The sequence below is a fragment of the Brachyhypopomus gauderio genome, chromosome 5, assembly GCF_052324685.1.
Source record: "Brachyhypopomus gauderio isolate BG-103 chromosome 5, BGAUD_0.2, whole genome shotgun sequence".
Classification (NCBI taxonomy): Eukaryota; Metazoa; Chordata; class Actinopteri; order Gymnotiformes; family Hypopomidae; genus Brachyhypopomus; species Brachyhypopomus gauderio.
This window is the reverse complement of record NC_135215.1, coordinates 29,938,408-29,963,354: the sequence shown is the minus strand read 5'-3', so window position 1 is coordinate 29,963,354 and position 24,947 is coordinate 29,938,408. Positions and strand designations below refer to the sequence as shown.

Sequence of the window (24,947 nt, the reverse complement as noted above, 5' to 3'; positions counted from 1 at the left end):
AGATGTTTTTAAAATGTTAGTAATATTATTATTATATACTAAATAATTATTTTGAAAACCAATACTTTAAAAAATGCACCACAATCCCAATAATCAGAATTAACAGTTAATCCATGAATCTATGACATCCACAACATCCAGTGAATGTGAAGATGGCTATATAGAAAACCGAGGGGACAACAGCAAAACATATAGTATTATAGTAAAAACTAAAGTAAAGCCACTGAAGACGAAGGCAAATCCATGATCCATTAATAGGCATGACAACTGAAATAATAACAAAAACACAAAGAACACAATAACAAGGATATGACTTGGGCCGGGGCCAGACGTGACAGTTATATATTATAATGTAAGGTCATGTAATGGTTATGGTGGAATGCAGCAAGCAATGGGTGGAGCTAGGTGCGGAAAGAGAAAACACTTCTGAGTCCATGTATCTGCTGCTGTTATTAGCCCATGTGCCATTATGCTCACAGCGATGACAAGACAATGCCGAAATATGCACAAGAAATCTGGACTAAAGCTCTGGAGACTGCCACTGATAATGCAATATTCTCACTGATTTCTCCACTGGAACTGATTGAAAGGATGACTATCTGCTTTGAAGCATTTTCTGGGCAAGATGTTTTGCTGTCCCAAATGGGTTTGGCAGAGCTTGAAATACAGATAGCTTCAAACAGTTTTACACCGTGCTCTTGTAATGCTCTTATACACAAACAGTTCATTATTCAGATAATTCTGGTTTAAATCCCTCAAACAAAAACAAAACAGTGTGAAAAAGTCTGAAATGTAGTATACTGTGGTATTGTGGGAAATTTGGTCCATCTACTCTTATTTTACAGTTCAAAATAAAGCAAGCATGGCCAAGATTAAGTCATAAACAATATTCTAATGATTTAGTGTATATGGCCTGGGTGTAAGATAATTTAACTAATGTTCACATTCACATGCAAAAAATTCTTATGTGGCATGTGTTATTCACCCAGTAGGTGAAAAAAAAGATTATTTTGACCAATGGTAATTAGAACACTTTTCTGTATTAAAGGTATTTTAGCTAAACTCTTTAAATGCTAAGCAGACAATAGAAAAGTGCTGGATTGGATAGTCACCTGACTAAAGGACCTAAAATGCGTACATACAGTGGTTTTCCAGCTAAAGATTTTATATCTAAAAATTACCAACACTTAAAAAGCAGGCAAATATTGTTCCTGTTCTCTAGTCCTTAATCTGAATGGCTACTGGGAGAATAAGGAACAGGAAAGTACAGGAACTGTGATCCATGACTTGACAACACCATTATCTAAGGTTATAGTGGTGTGTTTAATGAGGGGCTTCTGCAGAGCAGACAAGTTTAATTAGATTAGTAGTATGATAGTATTCACTGCTACAGAACTCTTGGAACATCTGTCAAGGCTACCTTCTCAAGTGTGTAAGTGCGGCCATGCATGAGAATGTTTTCAGACTTTAGCTTTCAGTATGAATGTGTGCAGCTCATAGGACTGTTTGTCAAAGACTTCCTCATATTCATTTATTACAGACTGGAGCAGGAAGACAGGCAAGCAAAGGCCTGAAGTGCTCAAAGTTGGCCTGGCCAAAGGTCAGAGACAGAGATGCTATCTCTATAATAAGACTTTAATTAATAATGTGTTTGTGCTGAACAGCCCAAAGTCATTCTGCACCTTTAATATATTTTCAGTGAAATTTAGAGAAAACCTTTGTGTTGCATAAAATAAATCACGTCCAGGCACTGGAAAAACTGGCTTTAAGCTACTGAACTTCAGTTGATTGACAGTGCAAGATTTCTTTCTTTTTAGTACATTTTGAGAAACAGAATAAAACATCAGTTGATATATGTAGGTGCCATGGTGGTGTGGTGGTTAGCACTGTCGCCTCACAGCAAGGCAGTTTGGGTTCGATTCTTGGTCTGGGCTGCTCTGTGTGGAGTTTGCATGTTCTCCCTGTGCTTGTGTGGGTTTTCTCTGGGTACTCTGGTTTCCTCCCACAGTCCAAAGACATGCATAGTAGGGTGATTGATCGCTCTAAATTGCCCGTAGGTGTGAGCGTGTGTGTTGGCCATATGTTGGACTGGCAACCTGCCCATTGCCCCCCGTGACCTCGACTAGTGGGCTTAAGTGGTTTGGATAATGAATGAATGAATCCATATATGTCATATTTAAGGAAACCTTAGCATGAAGAACCAATCTTAAATAATCCTTCAGTACACCCTAGTTCTATCATCTTAGTAACCTATGCATATAGTACTTAGTAATGAAAATAGAACATTTATAATGAGGGGTCAGATCCTTACTGTGAAAAATCATCATAATGCTGTATTTTTTATACATATATGTATGTGTGTAAGAGTAAGTAAGTGTAAGAAATTAAAAATGGGTAGAGAAATCATAAAAAAGATTTATAATAATTAAAGAATATACTGTATCTGATGTAAACAAGCATTTCAAATAAATGTTAGTGCTCAACAAAAGTATTGTGTGCTTCAACTCACCAGGCAACTGACGTGTTGTATGCGGTATGTGTTGGACTCTGGGTCTCTGCCTTTAGGCTGTGTCTGGGCTGGCTGTGACAGTGCTGCTGTGGGCAGTGTGACAGTGCTGTTGGACCTCCAGGCTGATGAAGCTGCCCCTGGCTCTCCTCTAGCTCTGCCCGGTGCCACTGACTCCGAGCTTGTTTCAGCCAGCGGCCCCCGAGCCCCCACTTCTCCAGGTACACTCGGCACACCTCGTAGTTCATGGCTGAGTAGTAGAGGAAGTCCAGTGCCAGTAGCACCATGACGAAAAATCCGTAGATCCACACCCCAACAAGAGCCGTGTAGTTACTGTGAGAAAACACAGGAAAAGGATACAGCATAAATTTGACCATTTTCGTTTTATGGCGCCAAAGCTGTTAGATGGTCAAAGTTCACAATGACAATGATGCTTGCTTAAATTTTTAAGGTTTTTAAAGGTTCACTTATTTAAACCTCATTCAACAAAAGTTTTTATAGTGTTATAGTCAGTGCAAAGGTACAATCTAAAGATAGGGTTACCGTTAAGAAAAAATAGATGTAAATGTGAAAGAATCCAGCTCAGGGTAATTTTGTCTTGGTTACTCAACAGAGGCACAAAGTGAAATTGTGTTACATTGTAAAGTGTCTGCTGTTTAGGCTCATGGTATTAGATCTTTTATATACTTATTTTGTTAAATTAGCTGGGAATAATTGCTGTTTTTATTTAGACTGGGTGGACATTTAAAAACTGGCTATTTTAAAAATCCCCTAGAAACATGAAGGCTTTGCAGTGCTTAAAATGGTCTGTGCAGGATTCCCCAAAAGCATCATAAATCAAAGATGTTCCTTGAAAAACATTACACAAAAACTCTCATGTATGATGAGCTGAACCCTAAGATGAATTTGGGAGATGGAGCCTTGTTCTTTTAAGCTTTATCTTTGTTACAATGATCTTTTTGCCAATTTCTGCTAAGGTGAACAGCAGACATCTGAATTTAACAGTTTATTATAATATTTTATTAATCTACATGCCTTTATTTAAACCAAAGGTTACTTTGCAACTGATCAAAGATAAAAGCCTATGCTTCAGAGAGATGGAGAAGAGTAGTGCTGAATAAAGAATAAGGAGAAAGATCTTCAGCTGTGTTCTGCAGAAATGTAACAGCAGCGGTTGGGGCAGTGAACGGCAGTTTTTGGGGGCTTGAGCACTGAACAACCTGAAAAGAGTGTGGTGTGTGTGTGTGTGGTGTGTGTGTGTGGTCCTGCAAACAGCCTGTCTGCTGCCAGAGGACCTGAGGGTATGATGGGTGCTGGAATAATGCTGGAGCTCGGTGAGATAAGTGGGGGTGAGATAAGTGTGGGCTTTAGATGCAGTAAGCAGTAAGTCTGAACCTCATGCAAGAATAGACTGAAAACCAGTGTAGCTGATAAGGAACAGGGTGATATGCAGTTTTCTTACTGTGTGTGAGCACCCAAGCTGCAGCGTGTTGCATGAACTAATTAAGGACTGTTCAGCATTATGTCAGGAATGAAGATGGAATGACAGATCAATTTGGGAGCTAATAAGGGTATACATGTTTTTTAGTATCAATAATGATACCAATGATGCCAAAAATATATAGATAATTTGGTGAGAGACCTGGAATAAAGTTCAGGTGTAAACAAATGATTAAGTATGACACAATTCTAACAATGTAGTAAGCTTAGCAACCCTTCCTTATATTGTACAGTAGATACCAGAGATTTAGGATCTCTCTGCAAGGTTTTAGCTTGTCTTTGTTCAAACTGAGAAAGTTACTATTCCTTCTTGGTTTGGTTTGGATTAGAAACGAATACTATCAAAACCTGCATGGAGGAGCAATTAGTGCTTATGAATCTCTAAGTCATACAGCTGTGAAAGCTGAAAAGTTGGATACTGATGACTTCCAATTTAGGGTGACCAGACGTCCTCTTTTCCCCGGACATGTCCTACTTTTGAGACCTAAATAAATGTCTGGGGGGAATTTCAAAATCGTCCGGGATTTTGCGAATGAAGTGTGGGTAGATCGCATGACATTAAAAAGTAGTGGAGGAATGACAGGCTATCGTCCATCTGCATTGACGGTTGTATTTTGATTGACATACATGGTAGCCAATCCGACGTCTAGGGTTTGATACACGCTGAAGCCCTCCCCCATCCACCCCCCCCCACCCCCCCTTCCCCCCGTCAACGATGCTAAACCCCCCCAACAATCGAAAACACACGCTGCTAGAAAAATAAGTTTGTAAAAGGTGTCCTCTTTTTCAGAAACACAAATCTAGTCACCCTATTCCAATTACTGTACCAGCAAAGTAGAAAATAGCAAGAAAGTGAGCAATATTTAGATTCCACATGCATTAGGCGTAGAAGGGAATTGGCCAGCTGAGATATAAGGCAAAGACAACAGGCCACTACCTTTATCAGCACTCAGAGTTAAACAGAAGCTCGTCAGTTCTAATATGGACTCTACTAGGCTAGTAAAAGATTCAAGGAGAAACAGCTCTTTTTAACTCAAAGTTTGGTTTGTCCATTATTATGTGGTAACTTTGAGTCCCATTTCTCCACTGCAGAGTTGTTGTGAACAGCTCTGCAGGCATTTTAACCTGAAGGCAGTGACAAATATCACTGGTCATGTCCTGCTGACCACAAATGTGAATGAAATGGCTTCTCACCAGGTTGTCCTTCTTCACACAAAACACTTGAGCAGTGTAAGTGAGTACAGCCTGGTGTGACCATTAGTGATGGACCCGTACTGAGCAAGAGGCCACCAAAGCATTTCTATTATGAGACAAAGCAGCAACGTGATTCTGTCCTGGTGGAATCTGGTCTGGTCAATTTATGTTTTTGTTTTTTGTGTCTGTGTGTGTATGTACTGAAAGTAGACCACTGTTTTCAAATCTTTTTCAAATGCAAGTACAAGGGGGACTTGACACGGGGTAATCTGTGTAAAGGACATTTCTGTTTATTGACTTGGCTGACATTTTTATTCAGTGATTTACAGAGGAAAGGTACAGTCCAAATATGATGTTTAAACAGTAGTTTAATTACAAGTGCAATTAGAAAATGTTTTCCATGTAATTATTTTCATGGATGCATTTTTATGAAAACACTGTGTAATGCACTTGCTGTCAAGCTCAGCCTCATTTAAATCCAAAATGTTATATAGAGATGCTACTCTAGGATTAGTATAAAATGTCCTATTCACATGAGGTCCAGATTTAGCTTTTTATCACATTTTGCTATCTGCACTGTGTAGGATGCATTTGATTGGAGTCATGCTAATAATCCCACAATCTACAACATATGCATTCCAATTTGTTGGAGCAGGTTAAAATAGTCAAACCAGGACCTCCATCCATCTGTGGCTTACATATGTCTGGGTGGCTATTTGCTCTTTCTTAATAGGAAGGAAGGTGTTAACATAACACTGTGGGTCCAGCCATCAGCTGGAAAATATGTAATGGACTAGTAGATGTGTTAGCTTGTGTCCTGTCAAAATTAAGGCTGAATATAGAATAATTGGCTGTGATCCAGTTATAAGTAAAATCAAAAACATATAAAAATAACATTATAATACATTGACCTGTAATAATATAGATTTTTTTAGAAATAAATTTATAAATACACACAACAGAACCACACACATAATCTATCACCATAATAAATACATTTACCAAGATCTTTAACACGAGTGATCTACTTCTCAGATGAAATTACTTACTTGTGTCCGTAACCATCCAGAGTGGTTGTAAGGTTGACCTGCATGATTGTTTGAAACTCTGTATCATTGCAGCAGTATTTGAAGGCAGTGTTGTTGTGGTGACAGCAGAACATGTAGGTCTTGTTGTCAGAGAGACGAGGGCAATGGAATCCAAAGTGGTAGCGCCCTTTGTGGTCAGTGTAGGGCTCACACACCCGAAAATGGGCAGAAAGAGCTGCAGGAGGTGGAACACAATTGCAACAAATAAAAAATAAGTACGACTTATTATTAGATCATTTTAACATTTTCTAAGCATTTTCTAAATTTACTGAAGAGAATTATGGTCAAATCTAAAAAGACTTGATAAACTGGAAAAGTGAATACTCTCACTATAAAGTCACTAGATACAAATATGGATTAAATGACCACTATATACTGTCACGGTACAGCCCCTGACCCCTCCCCTTTGGGTGTGTGTTTATGTTGTCTACGTTTAGTCGTCTGCATCTGTGGATCTTCATGGGTGTGGTTGTGTCTGAGCCTGTTCATTGGTCTCACCTGTGGCTCGTCTCGTGATCACCTGGGGCTTATGTGGGTTGTCTATTTAATGTGCATTCGCGCAATGTTCCACTCGTCTTTGTCAGAGTCTTTTATGTGACTGACTGTGAATGGTATTCCTGCGCTGTCTGCGCTTTTGTATAAATAATGTGTGTCGTGTGTGCAAGGAAGACTGGACTCAGTGCCTCGTCCTTCTCCCTGCACCCATCATCACATATACAAATATACTAATTTGTCACTTCTGGAGTAATTTAACTCTAGCTACTCTAGGACAGTTCTGGGCAAAATCATCCAAACTCTATCCAAAATCATTCATTGTTAATCCAATATTAAGGTGGAATGCTCAGAAAGTTCCTTTAGGGCCTAGGGTTCCCCTGAAGAAATGTGTACTGGGAGGGTCCAATCACATTTAAATTGTGCTTTGAGAATTGCCTGACAGTGTAATTAGCATGCTGCTCTAGGTTCTAGGTTTACTATTTAGCCCTTTTATGTCTGACCAAAGTGTAACCTCCAACACACGACTGAGGTTGAACCCTTTTTGAATAGTCCAAACATAGATAAATGTGTCAACTCTATTTCTTTGGTTCAATTAGCTGAGAGGCGCCAGTTCAGAAAGGAGGAAAATCTCAAGTCATTACCACTCAGATGAAAGTGAAGCAACAGATGCTGTCTTTGATGTGCTCTATTTGAGATGCCTCAAAAGAAAATCGGCAGAGAATAACAGAGGGGTCATGATGGGAGGTTCAGTAGCTCCACAGTGGTTTGTTTCGACTTTTGGCAAACAAGAAGCCGAAAAATGAGAGCTGCTATTTCTGCCTCTTCAAATAAACAAGGAACACCTTCTTTAATGAGATAAATTATGTGGATTTGTCATTTTGTTTACATATTTTGATACAAATGTGGTTCATTTAAAATATTTTTTGCGGCACATTATTAATAAATCGAGGCTTAACATTCTTCAAAATAGGAGGACCTGATCACTGCATAATCTACAGCATAGTCAGTTTTCTCTACACTGGTCGTATCATATATTCAGTGTATTTCTCTGACTTCAAGTCCAGCCAAGTGTTTTTAAACCAAGTTATTTCTTCTAAAAATCAAACAGGAATTGTGGTTTGATTAGGCTTTATCCATGCTCTCTGATTTTGTGAATCAGTCTAGTCGGATTAAATTTTTATCATCTCATGTCCTACAAATGAAGCAAAACACAGGGGACATGTTTATGAAATAATAATTATACTAAAATTGAACTTAAAAATTGAAATTGAATTCTAATCGGTAGTTATTAAACTTATCAGTAAGACATTGCAGTGAGTTGCTGACTAAAAAATGTTTGCAGCCAAAACCATGATATCATGTGGCATAGAATTTAGGCTAGGATTTGGGTTCGCTACAAGAAGCCACATCCCAATCCAACATAAACTTTATTTATAGAGCACTTTAAGAACAGCAGCCGAAACAAAATACTGTACATAAGAATAGAACATTAGACATAAAACAAATAATAACAAAAATGGATAAAACATGTAAAAGTAAACATGTATCCATACTATAAGGATTTCCCAGTTCTTGTATAGTCAACCCTTCAGCTATAGGGCTCTTACCTGATGTCGAAAGCAGGAGCAATATGATGGCCAGGATGTTGAAGGACTGATGGTTAGTGACACACATCTTCTTGTCCTCCCTCAGGGGTGGGGGAGGGTGGGCAGCTTCAGATGAGCTCAGACATCATGTTTCATGTCTGGCTCACTCTGGTCATGGCTACAGCAACCTGACAGGCCACCTGTTAGGAAAATACAGCTGATCATCATGGATTTACAGACCAACCGTTATGGAGTTTGAAGTTATGGGGTTTTTTTGTCTATAGACTATGGGCTTGCTTATTTGTGATCAGTTGTCTGATAGATGTGAACAACATGAAATAAAATACTGGTACTATTGCCCAAATTATAAAGCAGTTAAAAAACACAGCAGTTAAATTCCTATTTACTATTAAGTATAATTAATCATCTGCTTTAACAATATTATACAACTCTTTTATGGTGATTTTTACTCAAAGGTGCATTTCTCCTGTGTATGATCTAGTAACAGTACACTCATTTACACAAACACATTAACAGAGAAAAGCTATAATTCAAAGTGTCTACCTCCCTCTGTTATTATGCCTGGTAATTTCCCAAGGGTATTAAGGGTCACCAAAGCTAATAAATTCAGCAGAGTTCACAAAGACTCAGATAGCTGTATATGCTCTCTACAGTAATTGTATGTTACAATACAGAAGCAAGATGCAAAAATACAGAGTAACAGCAAATTACATGGAGGGGATTGTTGAACTAAATACACTTAAAGCAGCCACATTTCTGTTTTGACATTCTTACAACTAAATCTCTAAATATCACTGCTTTTTCCATCTCTTCACAGTGGAGGCCCAAGGAGGTGTCCACATTAGAAGCACTACATTTTTCCAGTTCATCTTCTATTTTGGTGTTGATACATCAGCTTGAACCACAGAGGCCTCTCAGATAACGGGGGCCATAACAGCATCTAGCATCTGTGAGTGTGTAGTGAATATAAACAGTCCGCTCTCTTTGCAGTGGCTTGTCCAATGCAAGCACTTTCTGAGAAAATAGCTTTTATTTTACTGTCACTTCAAGGTCATCCCTCGCTCTCTGGCAATTTGTCATGACTGTCTCTACTTTGATTTGATATGTAGTAGTTCTGGTGGACTTCTGTTTTTAAGACAGATTTTTCACAATGGACCTGATGCAAATTTATTGGGAGTGTGTTTTGTGATGTATACAGGAGCCATTTAATTGAATTTGATATTAGGTTGATATTAGGTTGCCTCCTGCAGTGAAGTCTCCCCTTTTAGGCTGTTCCTGTTCTCTGAAAAGCCCGTATTGTTTGTAAAGGTCCAGGTCCATCCATACCCAGTCTAAGTCCTTGAACTTTCGTTGGGACTGATATTGAGGTCATGAGACTGACCTGGTTAATGCTGAGGTTCATCTGCAACGTGACAGGCAGCACAGCCTCTCTACCCATCTGTGTAAAAATGCATACTGCTGGGAGCATTTGAGGCATTCCACTTCAGTGGAACTGTGCCTGCATGTAGCAGAACTCATGTAATGAGGTGGCAAGCCACAGTGAACAGGAACAAATGAGAGCTGCACCTGTTCTTCATTCAGTGTTAACAGTCACTGCTACTGCTGTTCTGTGGATGACAGCACATTTACAAAACCTCTGTAAGTGCAGAAGACATGTTTCTGGGTTGTGCTCCCCTGATCTTTGTTTACATCTGCTAGTTTTGTCCTTAGGGACAGGGGCATAGTGTTATCCTCCCTTGTCTCTGGGGCCTTTACAGGTTTCCATCAGATTTGGCATGAAGTTTTCTCTCATCACTGGAGCACATGGCCTTCATTTGTCCATTTCAGCTCTAGTAATATCCCAGGAGTCTTGACAATGGGACAATAGATCTAAGAGGGAAAGTGGTTCTGTCACTACTCGTAGAACACAAAGGTAACCTTCATCATGCTCTACTATAAGCATAGTTAACTGTAAAAAAAGACTACAATTAAGAGCATTGGACCCACTCAAGCAGAAACTCACAATCATGCACACACACACACGCACACACACACACACACACACACACACACAAACACACAGATCAACAACGTGTGTGAGAGAAAAATCCTTCACAGTCGAGGCATTCTGTGTTGTAATCAAGTGACAGATGTGACAGGACGACATGTCTAAGGAACGTATACCCGTGTGTAAAGAGGAAAAACAAGAGTGAGTAGGAAGTGCTGTGGGCTTTTTTCCATTCAAACTGATGGTAGGATTCTCATCATCGCTTTAAGAGTACTGATGCATCTGCTGGCCAACATTTAATAAGACATATTTCCGCCCACAGAATGTAATTAAAGTAAAAAAAAAATGCTTTTTCAAGCCTGTCACTGCAGTGGTTTTTCGTCTCGTTAGACAGACCTGGCAACTGATAAAGTGATGAGTGCATGAGCACATGCTGAATGGTAAAAGTCCTATTTTACTTACATATAAGGTGACTACCTTTATCAAATTCCACTGTGGCAATCAACTTGTTCACTTCTGAATACAGCTCACACCTTCAGTGAGGTTTGAGGTGAAGATCGACCATGGACATAAAGGGGCAGCGGAACTCTGAGATTTTACACTGGAGAACAGTGCCGCATCCGCTCAAGCAGAAAGGCTGGGTGTCCCAGAACAGACCAGAACAGGTGTAAGCACAGAGGAGAGACAGAGAGGAGACAGCTGGAAGTTGGCCTAGAAGGAAGAAAGAAAGTTTGAAGGTGTAAATAGTTCACCATGGGCAATCCAGATATTTGATGGTTCATGCTTCCTTTGACGGGAAACAAAGGGTAATGTGTTAGAATGGGAGAGTGGGTATTTTAAAAGAGAGAACGTCTTTTCTGTTATAGTGTAAGAAAAGTGATTATATCTTGAAACCACCCACTGGGCCCAAGTGGATGGCATATAGTGAGAAACTAAACCTGAGAAAACTGGTGACATGCCCTTCAGTGACCAAACATAATGGCCAATGAAGGAAACAACCTGCCTTTAATTATCTCAGTCTCCAACCTCTGAGCATTGTCTAAGTGACAAACATTTCTGATTCTAATTTTATGTTGAATGTGACCTATATATGGCACATACCTTCTTATTTGTCATGACAGGGTTATACCTTGACCTGTCAGTGAATGAGTTATAATTCTTATTCTGTGTGTCACAGAACTGGGTGTCTGTGACAGAACGCACCAAGGTCAGAGGTGATAAAGACCACTGGTTCAGTCTGCCGTACATCTCATTAATCTAATCTACTTTTTTTTTCTTAACCCCCGCCCCATCTCACCCCCCCTTTCACTCTTTCTCTACTCTGCTGTCTGTGCTTCTCCCTTTGCAGCTATATGCACCAGCTGACTGAAGCTCTGAATATTAAGCAGAGTTTTAATATTTGTGCTTGACTTTACATATGACTAGTTTGTAGCCAGCTAAGTATGCTTTATGCTCTTCAACTGGATGTTAACATGTGAAAATGTGGTCCGGTACTTCACCTAGCAGAGCAAGGTGCTAACACCAAGGTTCAATGTCTAGGGAGCACAAACACAAAGCCACTCTGGATAAGAGTAAATGCCAAATGCAGAACATACAAACTAAAATGATTCATGTAGGGTTTGTTAGCAGAGGGCAGATGTGTCAAAATTACAGTCACTACCTACAGTTCTGTTACTTGATAATGAGTTCCCTATAGGACTATATGACATTCTGAGGGGGTAAGGCAATTGTGCAATTCTAGACTTCATGTGTTTGATTTGCAGATAATAACAGAAAAATGTTTTGGCAAGTTGAGTTCCTTTCCAGATGTATTTCTCTTGTAATGTGGAACAATAGAGAGGCAGACACAAACACTGAAGGAGCAAGATCTATTAAGGGCAAATCCGATATCATATGAGAGTCTGTTTGACGGTCCAAAGTCGTAGACCAGGGGCAACCCAACAGTGACATACAACCAACATGAAGAGACATGACGAAGGTAGAGGTACAAAACACGGAGGATAACAAATACGAAGAGGCTTGGATAAAAAGACAATGATAACTACATACAATAAAGATAACAGACTTTTACTCTAACAAACATGAGGCACTATTAACGAAATAACCAGCGGAAATGAACTGCAGACTTGGTATATATACACACATAGGCTAACAATGGAATAAACTAGACACATGTGTAAACCATCAGGGACGAAGAATGAAACAAGGGGACATGAACAAAACAAAGAAATACATGTTAAAAGAAAACAAGCAAGTGCATTGACATAGAGTTAGGGAGGGACTAACCCTGACACTTATAACATGAGAGCATGTTAGGTTTCCCCCCGAAATTACACATTTAACTTCACAATGATGCCTTGACCTTCAGGCAATGTGTTTGTCCCAAACTTCAACTAAGTTTGACCAATCTAATAACGACTTGTTCATAAAATAATGGTCTTTCAATTTCTGTGAAACACTGTATAACAAGTAAAAAAGGAAAGATTGAATTTGACCCTTGATACAATATAAGATTTTCTTTTGTTTTAGTAGCAACTGGATCCTTATTACTTACCTTTATTAATTATTATATAATAAGGAAGGTGGAATTCTATATAAGGATATATGGAACCTAATTTCTCTTAACACTGATCTGAATTCAATCACAAAGGAAGACCACTTCAACCCAGGTTTATTCTTTTCCTTAAACTGATTATGCTACTCTTTGATGTTGTTTGTTCACTCAAAAGGACATTGATGGTAAAAGGGACACTGTAACAATGACATTCTTGATAAAGGCTCAGGATGGCATCAAAGAAAGAACAAAACAAACTGGATTAAAAATGGCAATTTTTATTTTTTCCAGCACCTATGCACTGAGAGGTTGACAATTTAATTACATTTTACAATTTGTTTGATTGTTCTGTTGAATATGATTTTAACTGGATGCTACTCTTCCAACTTATTCTTTGTAATAATAAAATGTCACTGTTACTGGCTTTGTGTTTCTTTAATTATCACCTTGGCAACAGGGCTCATTCAGATAAATTTTTACATGTTTCTTCGGTTTTACTCTCTATTTCTCTCATTATTTCTGTGGCAGATGCACAATATACATCATCACTGGTGCACCACTTAAATTATTTTAAATATTTTTATCAAATTATCTGTTGATATATAATCTAGTCATGTTTAAGAAGTTACAGCCTGGAATTTTGTTTTGTTTCTGGTTTCTTCTGGTTCTTGAATAAACTTGATATTTGTGATGCACCAAATGTAACAACCCTATCCTCCATATGCATCAAGTTTAATAAGCTTCATTGTTGATAATTAGATGTTAGTTCGTTTTTGTTTCAAAGCACTGCAATAAAAATTGCTTTTTGTAGTGTTTTAGTATTTTATAGCAAGTAATGCAATATTTACTTATTGTGTAAACAAAAGAAAGTTTTCAGCCAGTAAGTGTGTGTGATTATTAATAATTCACTACTATTTCTAGGTGTTCAAATTAGAAATCCATATTAACTTTTAATGATAACTCACTTTTTATAGTGTGCTGATTGTCACAGTGGGCCTGTCCTAGAGACACCCACACCCAGACATACCCAGACACATACACACCAGACTACTCCTTGGCTCACAGTCCCCCACCTACTGACACTCCCTCTCACATCTAATTCTCATTTTCTTCAGAGAATGGAGGACCATTTGTTTGTTTACGAAAGTACTGAGTTTGTGGACTGTTTAGTGTTATGCGCTATGAGATGTGATTTAAAGCGCTACAAAGCCTTTTCTCATTTCGTTTTTGTCTTGGTTATGGTAGTATAGACATTAAAGACATGTCGCGCCCAATCTCGCCTCCTGCTGCATCTGTCCTGTTACACTGATGTGATCCTCCCAATACTGCATAAAAGATGTAACGTAGTATATCTGCAAAAGACTAATACTTTTATCTGTGTCTCTCCTTCTCTGCTCTACTAAGAGGATTTATGAATGTTTAGCCATAGATGCTCCCTGTTTAGAATCCATGCTGTACCATTGAATCATGCTCGCATTAGTCTATGCTAGATAGATCTGCACAAAAGTAAACACACCCTGAACATTATGTATCTAATGTCTCAAATCATTATTCACCAGACTCTTGAAAGGAAAACTGTTAAAACACCAGAGATTTTCTTAACTTTTTGACAAATAATAAATTGTTGATACAGCCAACCAGTCTGTATCTCTGTGGTAAATATTTCAAAGGTGATGAGGAGCTTTTGAAAAACTGGAGATCTGTAGTGGTGATTGAGATAAGATCATGAATTTATTCTGCCATTTTTTAATTGCAAACAACATAAAGGGGAACAGTTAACTTAGCATCTTCACAATTTTAATATATAGTCAGTTGTCAAAATATGACAAATTTTCTCTGTTTCTGAAGATATCTCATTATCTACTGGTGTCTGTGGCTCCTCTCTGTTTTCAAATCACCCCGTGGCACAAGCAGTGAATGTTGTTTCTGCTCCAAAAACTGCAAGCATGTAATCTTGCATTTACACCTGTTTATTTCAAGTTGGTGTTCTATGTTTATGCTCCAAACTACTTCCATATACATTCTGTAATGTGAGGATGAAGCAGAATGCCTAACAGCACGGGTCTTCAAACATTTATTTTTACAAAAAACACCACAACTACGACACAAAGTAAAACAAAGACTGACAAACACACATACTTAAATACACTGATTACAACAAGACACACGTGCAGCACATAACGATAATGAGATACAAGGTGCAATGAATGACAGACAAACACGCACATCAATCCCAGACACACGGAAGGACCATATACATGAACATGTGGATCACCTTGAATAACGGGATTAAAGAAAACAGCATTTCTGCTTTCGGAACGTCAGTTTGTACTAAGGGAAAGTAGAAGTACACACAGCTTCACTTTTTGCCCTAACTCAACCTAGTAGTAAATTACGTGCCAATAACAGCAATGGAATCTCAGGTTTCCACATATGAAGATGTATTATTGTTAGCTACATTCAAATAGTTTGATTTCTGTTTTAGCACTAAATATATATATATATATATATATATATATATATATATATATATATATATATATATATACTAAATATAAAAAGATTCACTCCCACAGTCTAATTCACCTGCATATTCAATAATCACTTGCACCTCTCCATCATCAGCCTCACACCCTGATTTAAGTCCGCAGGTCCCGCAAGTCTGTGCTGTGCATTCCTTGCGTCTACAGGAGTGAGCCTGCTCATGACGTCTTACACTGCAACTCATCCATACACCAAGTTTAGTGATTTTGCTCCTTAGGCACTTTAGACTGCCTCATGCCATTTGCTTTCTTCCTTTTCTGTATTGAGCTGTGCTATGAATATTAAAGAAACCACAGTACCATATACCATATTGTATACCATATATTACTGTCACAATAAGTTGATATTGTTGAAAGATACTACCAGTTAATGTTAAATTAAACAAAGACAATCAAGAGGTTTGTATTTTCAATTACATTAAATATTCAAGATGTTAAACACATTAGTTTAGATGGGTTACATAACATAAGTTATGGTAGAATGCTGATAATTTTGTCAATTAACTTAATTATTTTGTCAATTTAAGCTAGCTATCTAGATTACCTTACTCGCTGGGATAATTATGCTGTCTGATTAATGTCTGGCTATATCTGTGAGTCTGCAGAAATGAATAACTGAAAAACTCAAATGAGTATTTATCTGAGGTCAGGCCGGCGCCAGGACATATACAGTGGGGGGCGTCAGAAAATTTCGGGATGGCGAAAGCAAGTTATTGATCTATCGCCAGCGGTTGGCCCCACAGCTAACTAGTAACTCATTGAATCATGAATATAGATCAGAGGTAAATAAACCTTGAACCCTGAATAATTGGATGTTATTATTAAGGGGGCAGGACACTTCGCCTGAGGGGGTGACGCTCCCTTTCACCCCCCCCCACCCCTCCCCCCCTTTTCCCCGTGGTGCCGGGCCTGTCTGAGGTTTAAGGTTTTTTAATTGTAAAAAAATATTTTAACAGTTCTATCTATAAAAAAAACTGTTCATTTTGAAGGCCACTGACTTGTCCAGCAGGAATATGTGGATGAGCATCAGAAATACATTACGACGATTGTTTCAGTGTAGCGTTGTCTCACTTTAGCAGTGTCTCATTGTAACATTGTCTCTTCCTTTTAAAAAAAACAATTTTGTACTTTTCATTATTTTTCATTTATTTCTTACCTTCTTATCTACTTACATATTTTAGAGCAATAGTTTGATTTGTGGTCAAAGCTGTCATTTATGTAGACTGAATAATGTGTTGTCCTCTAAATTTTGCTTTCTTCAATAAAACACACTTCATTACACCTTCAAACTAAGTGATTAATGTGTTGCAGTTGGTTAGCTGGAAATGATGGAACACACTATCACTATCTGTGACCGTCCCTTACTTTCCTCAGAATCAACCTCTTTTCCTAGTACTATCATTCTTCTGCTCAATTATTCCCTCCCTCCCCCTTACGCTCCTGTCAAGCAACCTAAAACAACCTTAGTATACAAACTGCAAGTGGTAAATTACAGGAATATTACAATGGAGTATATAAGTAAGTAGCATCTGCCATTATTTGCACACAGTTTATACAGTAGCATTCATTTACACATAGTGTACATAGTTTGATATTACTATGCACACTTGATGTAAAAAGCAACAGCTTTTCATTTACATTTTGTTGTAATTGAATCTGCAGTCCCTAAGCACGTTTAGTGTAGACAAAGCAATGCTATAATTTACACTTTTGTGTAAATACCATCTGCCTTAATTTACCTTCTATGTACAACTTAAAATAAATGGGTGTTTTTGTTGCCTTTGCTGACATTAGGGGTAATATTCTTTGATATTCACCATGACTCGATTTTGCATTTCTGTCCTTTTTGTCTGCTGCTCTGAATGTCAAGTCTGGACAGCAGTCTCTGTGTTTGCACACAGTATCTGACTCTGATGCTTGTATCCTCATTATCCTGTACAGCCCAAAAACAAAACACGACATGTCAATCAGAAAGCAGCCCTGTTCTAGCCAAGTCCACTCAAGGGAATGGGGGTGGGGTGGGGGGGTTGTTCAGGGCTGAAAGACACACACAAGAGCTCTTTCTCACTGTCTCTCTGTTTTCTCACTGTCTCTCTACTTCCCCACCACAGCCAATCATTTCATGACCTTCCTTATAATCTGATTTGATTTTAGCTGATTTATAATGGAGATTTTATTATTTCACTAAACCAGGCAGTCATCAGTACATTAGTAGGAACTGCAGACAGGTTTTGATTGGCATGATACACAGACACTAATGACCCTCATTGACAAGCAGGCTTCTGGGAGATAGTGTGTGGTTCAGTAAAGAGTGGGAGCCAAATGAGGTTAGTTACATGGAGAGTGGATGGTAGGAAATGATTTGGTTACGCACTTCCGTTGAGCTTTTATGCTCCGTTGTCTGTTAAATCATATCGCACTGGTGGAGGAGACAGGCAGAGGGATAAAGTCCTACAGGACTTTCTTTCATTTGTCAGCATTGTAGTCACCATGTAATGTATGTCTTTAGTAGATACAAAATTCTAACATCATTTAACTATAATGGTGGGTTGTTGACAAAAGCAAATAATGAAAGCAGTATCACAAACAGTACAATTGAGAAGTAGGTTTATTACTATGAGGTAAAAAATCTGTGTCTTAGCCAGATTGCACATGAATTTCAATACACAAGAGTCTAGTAAGAAAGAGTGCTTGCCTAGATAGAAGGCAGAAATCTCCCTTGGTGATAAAGTACCCCATCCATCCACCCATCCATCCATCCATTCTGAAATAGGCTTTGAAATTGTTAATCCAAGTGTAGTCCACTTTATGGAGATTCTGCATTATGAGGCTTATTTATTTGGATCCAGGACCTATATGACATTTTAATAAAATACAATAAAATAAAAATAAGTAGCATTACAAAATAAATTGTTATTAAATTATATTTGTATGTAACCTCCTTTCCAAAACCCCATCTGGCTCATTTTCTTTGGTAGCAATCCTTGCGTAATCAGGTTATCTGTCACATCTCATGCATCAGGAGGGCTAGCCAAAGGCAAGCATTGGCAATGAAAAAATAAGTATCTCTGTCGTTATTTTCATGTTATGTGACTTAAATGCCTTTGTGTAGCTTTTTAGGACATCATGCTCTGAAAAATAATGTCTGATATGTAGTTGAACACATAGCTGTTACATAATGTAACTCCCTCTGAGCCATTGAGATTTTATGGTTGCCACTCCTTATTGTACTACATCATCATACTAACTAGCTCTGTGTAGTGCTGAAGGTGGAGCACTTGGAGCATTACTATGTCTTTATGGTCCAGGAACCATTGCCTCCCTGCCCGCTTGCTGGATCACCTCAACCTTGGTGATCCATAACCCTATGTTTTACAAATTAGGCAGAGCTTTCAGAGCTTTCAATCCTAATGTTCTGTTTTGGTCAGTTAAAAATTAATTTTACTGCCTTTTACTGCCTTACTTTCAGTAATTAGAGCATGAATCAGCTTTTAAGAGTACAGCAGAAGTACAGAAGTACAGTGGACTTCAGTGGGCTGTGCCAATGGCAGTATAAGAAAACCACTGGCATTATGTAAATGCCACTACAAGAAAACCACATGCTTGTACAGCTGAACAGCCAGTTGAATAATGACCGATCCTCTACCCCACAAACACATATGTACTTTACCCTTTCAACTGAACCTTGTCAAGCTTTCTTCAGTTTTACCAAAGTGATGTTTGGAAAAGAGTCTGGTGAAACAGCAGCAGAAACAACAGTGCTACTGCTACTGAAACCTGAACTCATACTGAAACCTGAACTCATATAGAATTTGGATTATGTAACACAAATGAGTAAAACATGCAGAAAAACCTTAGGGATTCTCTTAAAGTAGACCATAGCCACAAACACGTAAGATTCACATATTAGTATGTATTTCCAGTTGTGAGAAGAAAATTGATGGTTCTCAAATGAAAAATAACATCTGCTCATCAAGATACTTACATTAACTTGATTAAATCTGTAGAAACATGCCTAGACTCTCAGGGGCTATCATCTCTATACCTGACACCACCCTCAAGACTCTCTTGGTGTTTAACCAGCTGAATTCATTATACAATCAGGAGGAGAGAGAGAGAATGTGAACTTATTGTCTCAGAGTATTAGAAGGTAAATTCAAGGGCTAAATTCAAACGCTCTCTTAAATCATCTCACACTACAAAAATTAGAGAAACGACATTATAAGCTTGAGTACCAGGAGATTCCTTACACTGAGATACCAGAGGGCAAGGGTTATGCAAACTGAATATTTTACATTCACAAAGTATTTAAGGGTGCTGATCAGGTTTGTACCTCTTGCTCCACTGTCACTGACTGTACTTATGAACTATAAATATTTAACAAAGATGGTCGGCAGAGACACTGTCATTGCAAAACGTTCAACAGAGATCTCAGATGTTTACACAAGGAATTTCATCTCCTAAAACTACCAATACAACAAGCTCTGTCTTCCCAATTGAATAGTCTTGTGTGTATTTAAGCTTTTTTTGGCCATGCCTCTAAATAATTCAGATTGATGGTAATGACATAAACAGATTGCATATCATCTTGGGAATGCTATTGTTGTTTCTTATTATAAAATGTAACAAAGCTCAAAAACTTGCCTGAAATGAAACATGGCTGTGGTAAACAGAAAGCACTCCAGCACTTTACAAGCCATCACTTTAAAACAATAATAGAGATGTGTGTTACTGTGATATTAGCACTTATTACAACTCAAAACCACCACAGCCATTATATTCTTTGACGCTTTATATATTATACATTTATTACATATTAGTACAAATTCTTAAACTAATAGATATTTAAATTAATGCTTAAACTTAAATGAATAGTATACATACTTAAACATAACTGAATATATGTATGGTCATCTGATATACACATTTACATACTGTTACAATACATACTTCTATAGCTTCATTCTATTTCCATAGAAACAAAGGTACCTAATTACATGTTTATGCATTTAATTTGATACGGGCAAAACGTGAACCTCCTCAGAATTTTTCTCCATCTTTGTGACACCACTCCAAAATAATATCATAAATAAGATCTGCGACAAGTCACATCTGATTTGCCAGAAGCATTAAAAATGCTGTGCATCTGTTCCATTGAATTAAATGCTATCTACCCCAAAGGAGCAGTGTAAACATTTATAATAGACATGCTGCCATTCTGTTAGATACACTTCTACGGATAGAAGGATTTGAAATTCTGTGTGGCAGTCATGATGTCATGGTTCTTTTCTTTCCTGTGAAACTGATGAAAGATCAGTGCTGAAGTCTTAATCTTATGCTTAAGATCAGGCTGCCTGCCTGATTCACCCAGAATCTTCCACCGTTAAACTGATCATAGATCAATGTAGTGATCACATTACTGCCCATTAGACAGGAAACAATTAGATACCAGAAAGCACAAAATGTCTTCAGTGAGTGGTTGGGGGATTACAGTAATGTAGTCCCATTGCATCAATACTGCTTTTAGGGGGAAATGCAGAGGTAAGTGAGTGTAAGTATAGCATTAACAACCATTATAATAATATCATTCTGTATTACCATCTAAGAGATAAACCAGACTCCACCTTTCAAAACAGCAATTGGTCATTTAAAACCACATTTTTTTGCAACTTTTATTTTTCAATTATAAGTACTCAAACTGTCTGAAATAAAAAAAAATGTTTACACAGAGCTGGCAAGATCGTGTTCTGCATTGATTTATGATTGATTTAAGCACTAGACAAGTGCCATCAAGTACCATCCTATCATTAACTCATGTGTTCACTGAGATGTGCTCAAGATGAGCTGGAGAATCATGGCCCAGCATGTGCTCAGCCTTCACTGAAAAGCACCATGTAATATGCATAATGTAAGAAAATTAAAATGTGCTATTGTAGAGCATATACATTGTGTGGTGATCAGAGGTTATTGTGTGTCATTAGTAATGTATGGATCATCCTAAACTAATGGACACACAGGAGGTACAGACCTGTGGCTCCCCCGGGTTGTGGGTGTTGCGCAGGAAAAAGTGAAAGTCCTAACCCCCTTACTTAACTGCCCCAGCCTTAGCACACTTTTGCCAAAAGAGTTGCAATTCTCCTGTGTCAATTCAAGTGTCAAAGCAGGAAGTGGACTGATCCAGCTGATGAGTGCCTTCCTCCCACTCGTTTGGTGCTTTATAATGGTGCTTATCAGCGCTGGCTGTGGATGAACCGGAGGTGAGAGACAGACCCCCGGACCGCTGTCACACTCAGACGAGCATCGCTGCATCTGGTGTGCAGGGCTTCAAGAGCAGGGCAATTAAAGGAGAATTTATTAAACCCTCAGCAGCACTTTATTAGAAACACATAGCTTGCACATACACCCACTAGAAACTTTATTAGGCATATCAGGTGCTACAGGTCCACATTTGCAGACTGAAGACCATCTGTTGGAATACACAGTCCTCAGTCAGCCCCATTTATAACCACTTCTTTTTTTTCCCATTGCCATACTAGTGCTGACCAGATTTTATTTGGGTGGCGAACCATTGTGCTGGTGTAAGTTTATCAGGCGCATTAGTGCTGCTGGCAGAGTTGTTTTACATATGCCAGTGTGTCTGCCAGGTCATGACTTGTTAGGCACTCAGAAAACATCCAGCCAGCAGCAGTCCTGTGTGCAGAACCTGACATTGCTGGAGGGCTAGAGGAAAAGCCCTAGTTTATGAAATGTGTTTCTAATTATAATTGTTTATAGTAAACTGTAAGGTTTAAGGTGGTCACAGATGGATCTGGAATCATAACAACAGAGGAATATTCCAGAATATTGTTATACTGACCTTAAATTGTGTTTTTTTTTCTCTCAGAGTGGTTCGTGCAGACTAAGAGTGCTTTAGGGAAGAGGAGCAGAGAAAATGCTGTACTTAGTGTACCTTGCGTGTATATACTCAAAATTCTAGTGAAGTACAAAAAGTCTCCAGAGAAACAGGACACTTTGGACAGAGGTCCTTCGTCTGCTGTGTCTGGAGCAAAGTGCTTCTGAATTTATTGAAGGAAGAACCAGTTTATATACATAATTGGGCCCTGTCTGTGGTTGGACACTAGTGGATTCAGATGCACACACTGTACACACCTTCATTAGAGGTCAGTGACTCACAAAATAGCCCCCCCCAACACCCCTTCGAATATCTTACTTTTGCCCCATAATCATCACAATACATTACACAAAATATGCATTAAGCACCTAATTTAAAATGATGAAGTACTGTATTTGGATGAAAAAAAACAGCATATAAATATAAAATAGATACATTTTGTTAAAATATAAATATATGTTTTTTAAACATTTATTTTAAAACATTTTGCTGAAGTGGCCTGTGTAATTGGATAATTGTAATGCATTGATGTCTGTTTTGCTTTGTTTTATTTTGTTTGTGCTTCACAGCTGAACTGAACAGCAACACTTCTGTGTCTAACAATATTCTATTCTACAAGCATTCACTGGTTTCATAATATACAAAGACACTTCTACTGACCGAAAATGGGAATGTTGTTTTTTTTTTTTACGTTTTTAAAGTTACTATTTTGTAACTATTTTGTTACTTTGTTACTTTTGTTATTTTGTTATTTTGAGATAAGGATGTTATTTTGAGATAAGGATGTTATAATGTTATTTTGAGATAAGGAACAATGCTGAGTCATTTATTAGGTAGAGCCAATATTGGAGCTAAATGAAACTTTATCACATTCATTTCAGAAAAAAATGACATATGCAGAAGAATGTATGGAGGAAAACTAACACATTTGTCTGAATATATATTTAAGCCTTAATTCTCTGTCAAGATTTATTTAAGCCTTCACTAATTTTATTTCTTTATTAAACATAAAACAGGAAATGTGTTAAAACTGTGCTGCTTTTGTTGACAGTATATATAGTGGGCAATAACATAAGTAATTTATGGTGTGTTAATTTCAAAAAGTGTCACTTTGAACATATTAGGCTTCTGAGTTCAGTGTGGTATATTACTATGTATTATCACATATTAATGATTTTAAAACAGATTCCTTTCTCTGCATACATTTGGCATCCTTGTTAACTCTTTGTTATCGAACTGACAGTTTTTGTGTATTTTTTCCTTCCCAGACACGCACACAACTCACAAGAGGATTTCTGACAGAAAAAAACAAATACGAGTGCTTGTGTTCTACCATAGCAGCCTGCAAGTGCATTAACCAGGGGTTTATACATACAGACCTGGTGTGTTTGTGTGTGTATGTTGCTGTCTGTGTACATATATGTCATCCAATCAGCTCTCCAACATGCCTGTTTCTAAGTTACCACCACAGCTCTGTGTGCCAATCCAGCCCAATTAGTGCAGCCGAAGGAAAGCGGCACACAAGCGCCAGAGACGGGAGAGCAAGAACAAAAGCGCGCTCACACACAGCACACCTATTGGAGCACAGAGAGAACTGTGCTTTCATATGGTGAAACAAATAAAGAAAATGCTATGAGGAGCAAGAGAGAGAGAGAAAGAGAGAGAGAGAAAAAAGAGAGATACAGTGAGAGAGAGGAGAGAGAGAGAGAGAGAGAAAGAGAGAGAGAGAGAGTGAGAGAGAGAGAGAGTTTATCTGTGACCAAGAAAGAATGTGAGTAGAGTAGGAAACACTTGGGTAAAAAAAGAGTAAGAATAAACTAAATGGACATGTTGTAGTTCACTGTCTAAGATGTACAAATTTCACTCATCTCCATGTGCTCAACACAATGTGCTCAACACAAGCTATGCTCTCTGCTGTAATGCTCATAATATGTGCACCTCAAACTGGGTTAAACCCACTTGTACACTTTGCCTTCAGATTTCCCTTTGTTTTATTAAAAGCAGTAGACTGTGCTTACCGCCGTCTCTTCGGTTGACTCCAGACACAGGGGAATCCCTCTTCCTGTTTCTCCAGCTCTCCTTCCTCTCTTCGTCTTTGTCAGTTATTCCTCTGTTGATCCTCAGTCTCAGGTCCAGCGTTGTGGTGTGCCATTTAGAGTGGAGACAGAGGATCCTCCTGGAGAACAGGTTAATGTGAGACCTTCTTTAGGGAGACAGGGAGAGAGAGAGAGTAGCCTGCCAAGTCCTCAGAGTGGTGTCCAAGTGCTCTGAGTAGAGTGTGTGAGTGAGTGGGGGTGAGAGAGGAACACGTAAAGCTAATACTGAGCGCACCAGAGACAGTAGAGAGAGAGAGAGAGAGAGAGAGAGAGAGAGAGAGAGAGAGAGAGAGAGAGCGAGAGAGAGAGAGAGAAAGGAAGGGTGACAGGGTGGGAGGGGGAGGTGTACTGAATGGTGGAAGAGCTTGACTCCACTGTCTGTATGTGTGTCTTCCAGCTCCTTAAAAATCTATATATATCTTAAGGTTTTATTTTATTCCAAATCAGTTTACTCCACCAACATCACCATATTTGTCCACTCTTGC

General features: G+C 38.4%; 1 protein-coding gene across 4 annotated transcripts in view; it reads right to left on the bottom strand.

The window, feature by feature from the left end:
- The window catches only part of LOC143515070 (protein shisa-like-1a), a 34,274-nt gene extending 9,574 nt beyond the window's left edge, over nucleotides 1-24,700 (bottom strand). For all 4 annotated transcript variants that reach the window (XM_077006980.1, XM_077006981.1, XM_077006983.1 and 1 more), the window contains exons 1-4: nucleotides 24,385-24,700; nucleotides 8,391-8,569; nucleotides 6,250-6,463; nucleotides 2,510-2,839 (exon numbers count right to left, since the gene is read on the bottom strand). In XM_077006980.1, the coding sequence (XP_076863095.1) occupies nucleotides 2,510-2,839; nucleotides 6,250-6,463; nucleotides 8,391-8,457 (611 nt within the window). In that variant the 5' untranslated portion in view covers nucleotides 8,458-8,569; nucleotides 24,385-24,700. The remainder of the gene's footprint in view (nucleotides 1-2,509; nucleotides 2,840-6,249; nucleotides 6,464-8,390; nucleotides 8,570-24,384) is intronic.
- Between the last annotated feature and the right edge of the window lie 247 nt (nucleotides 24,701-24,947).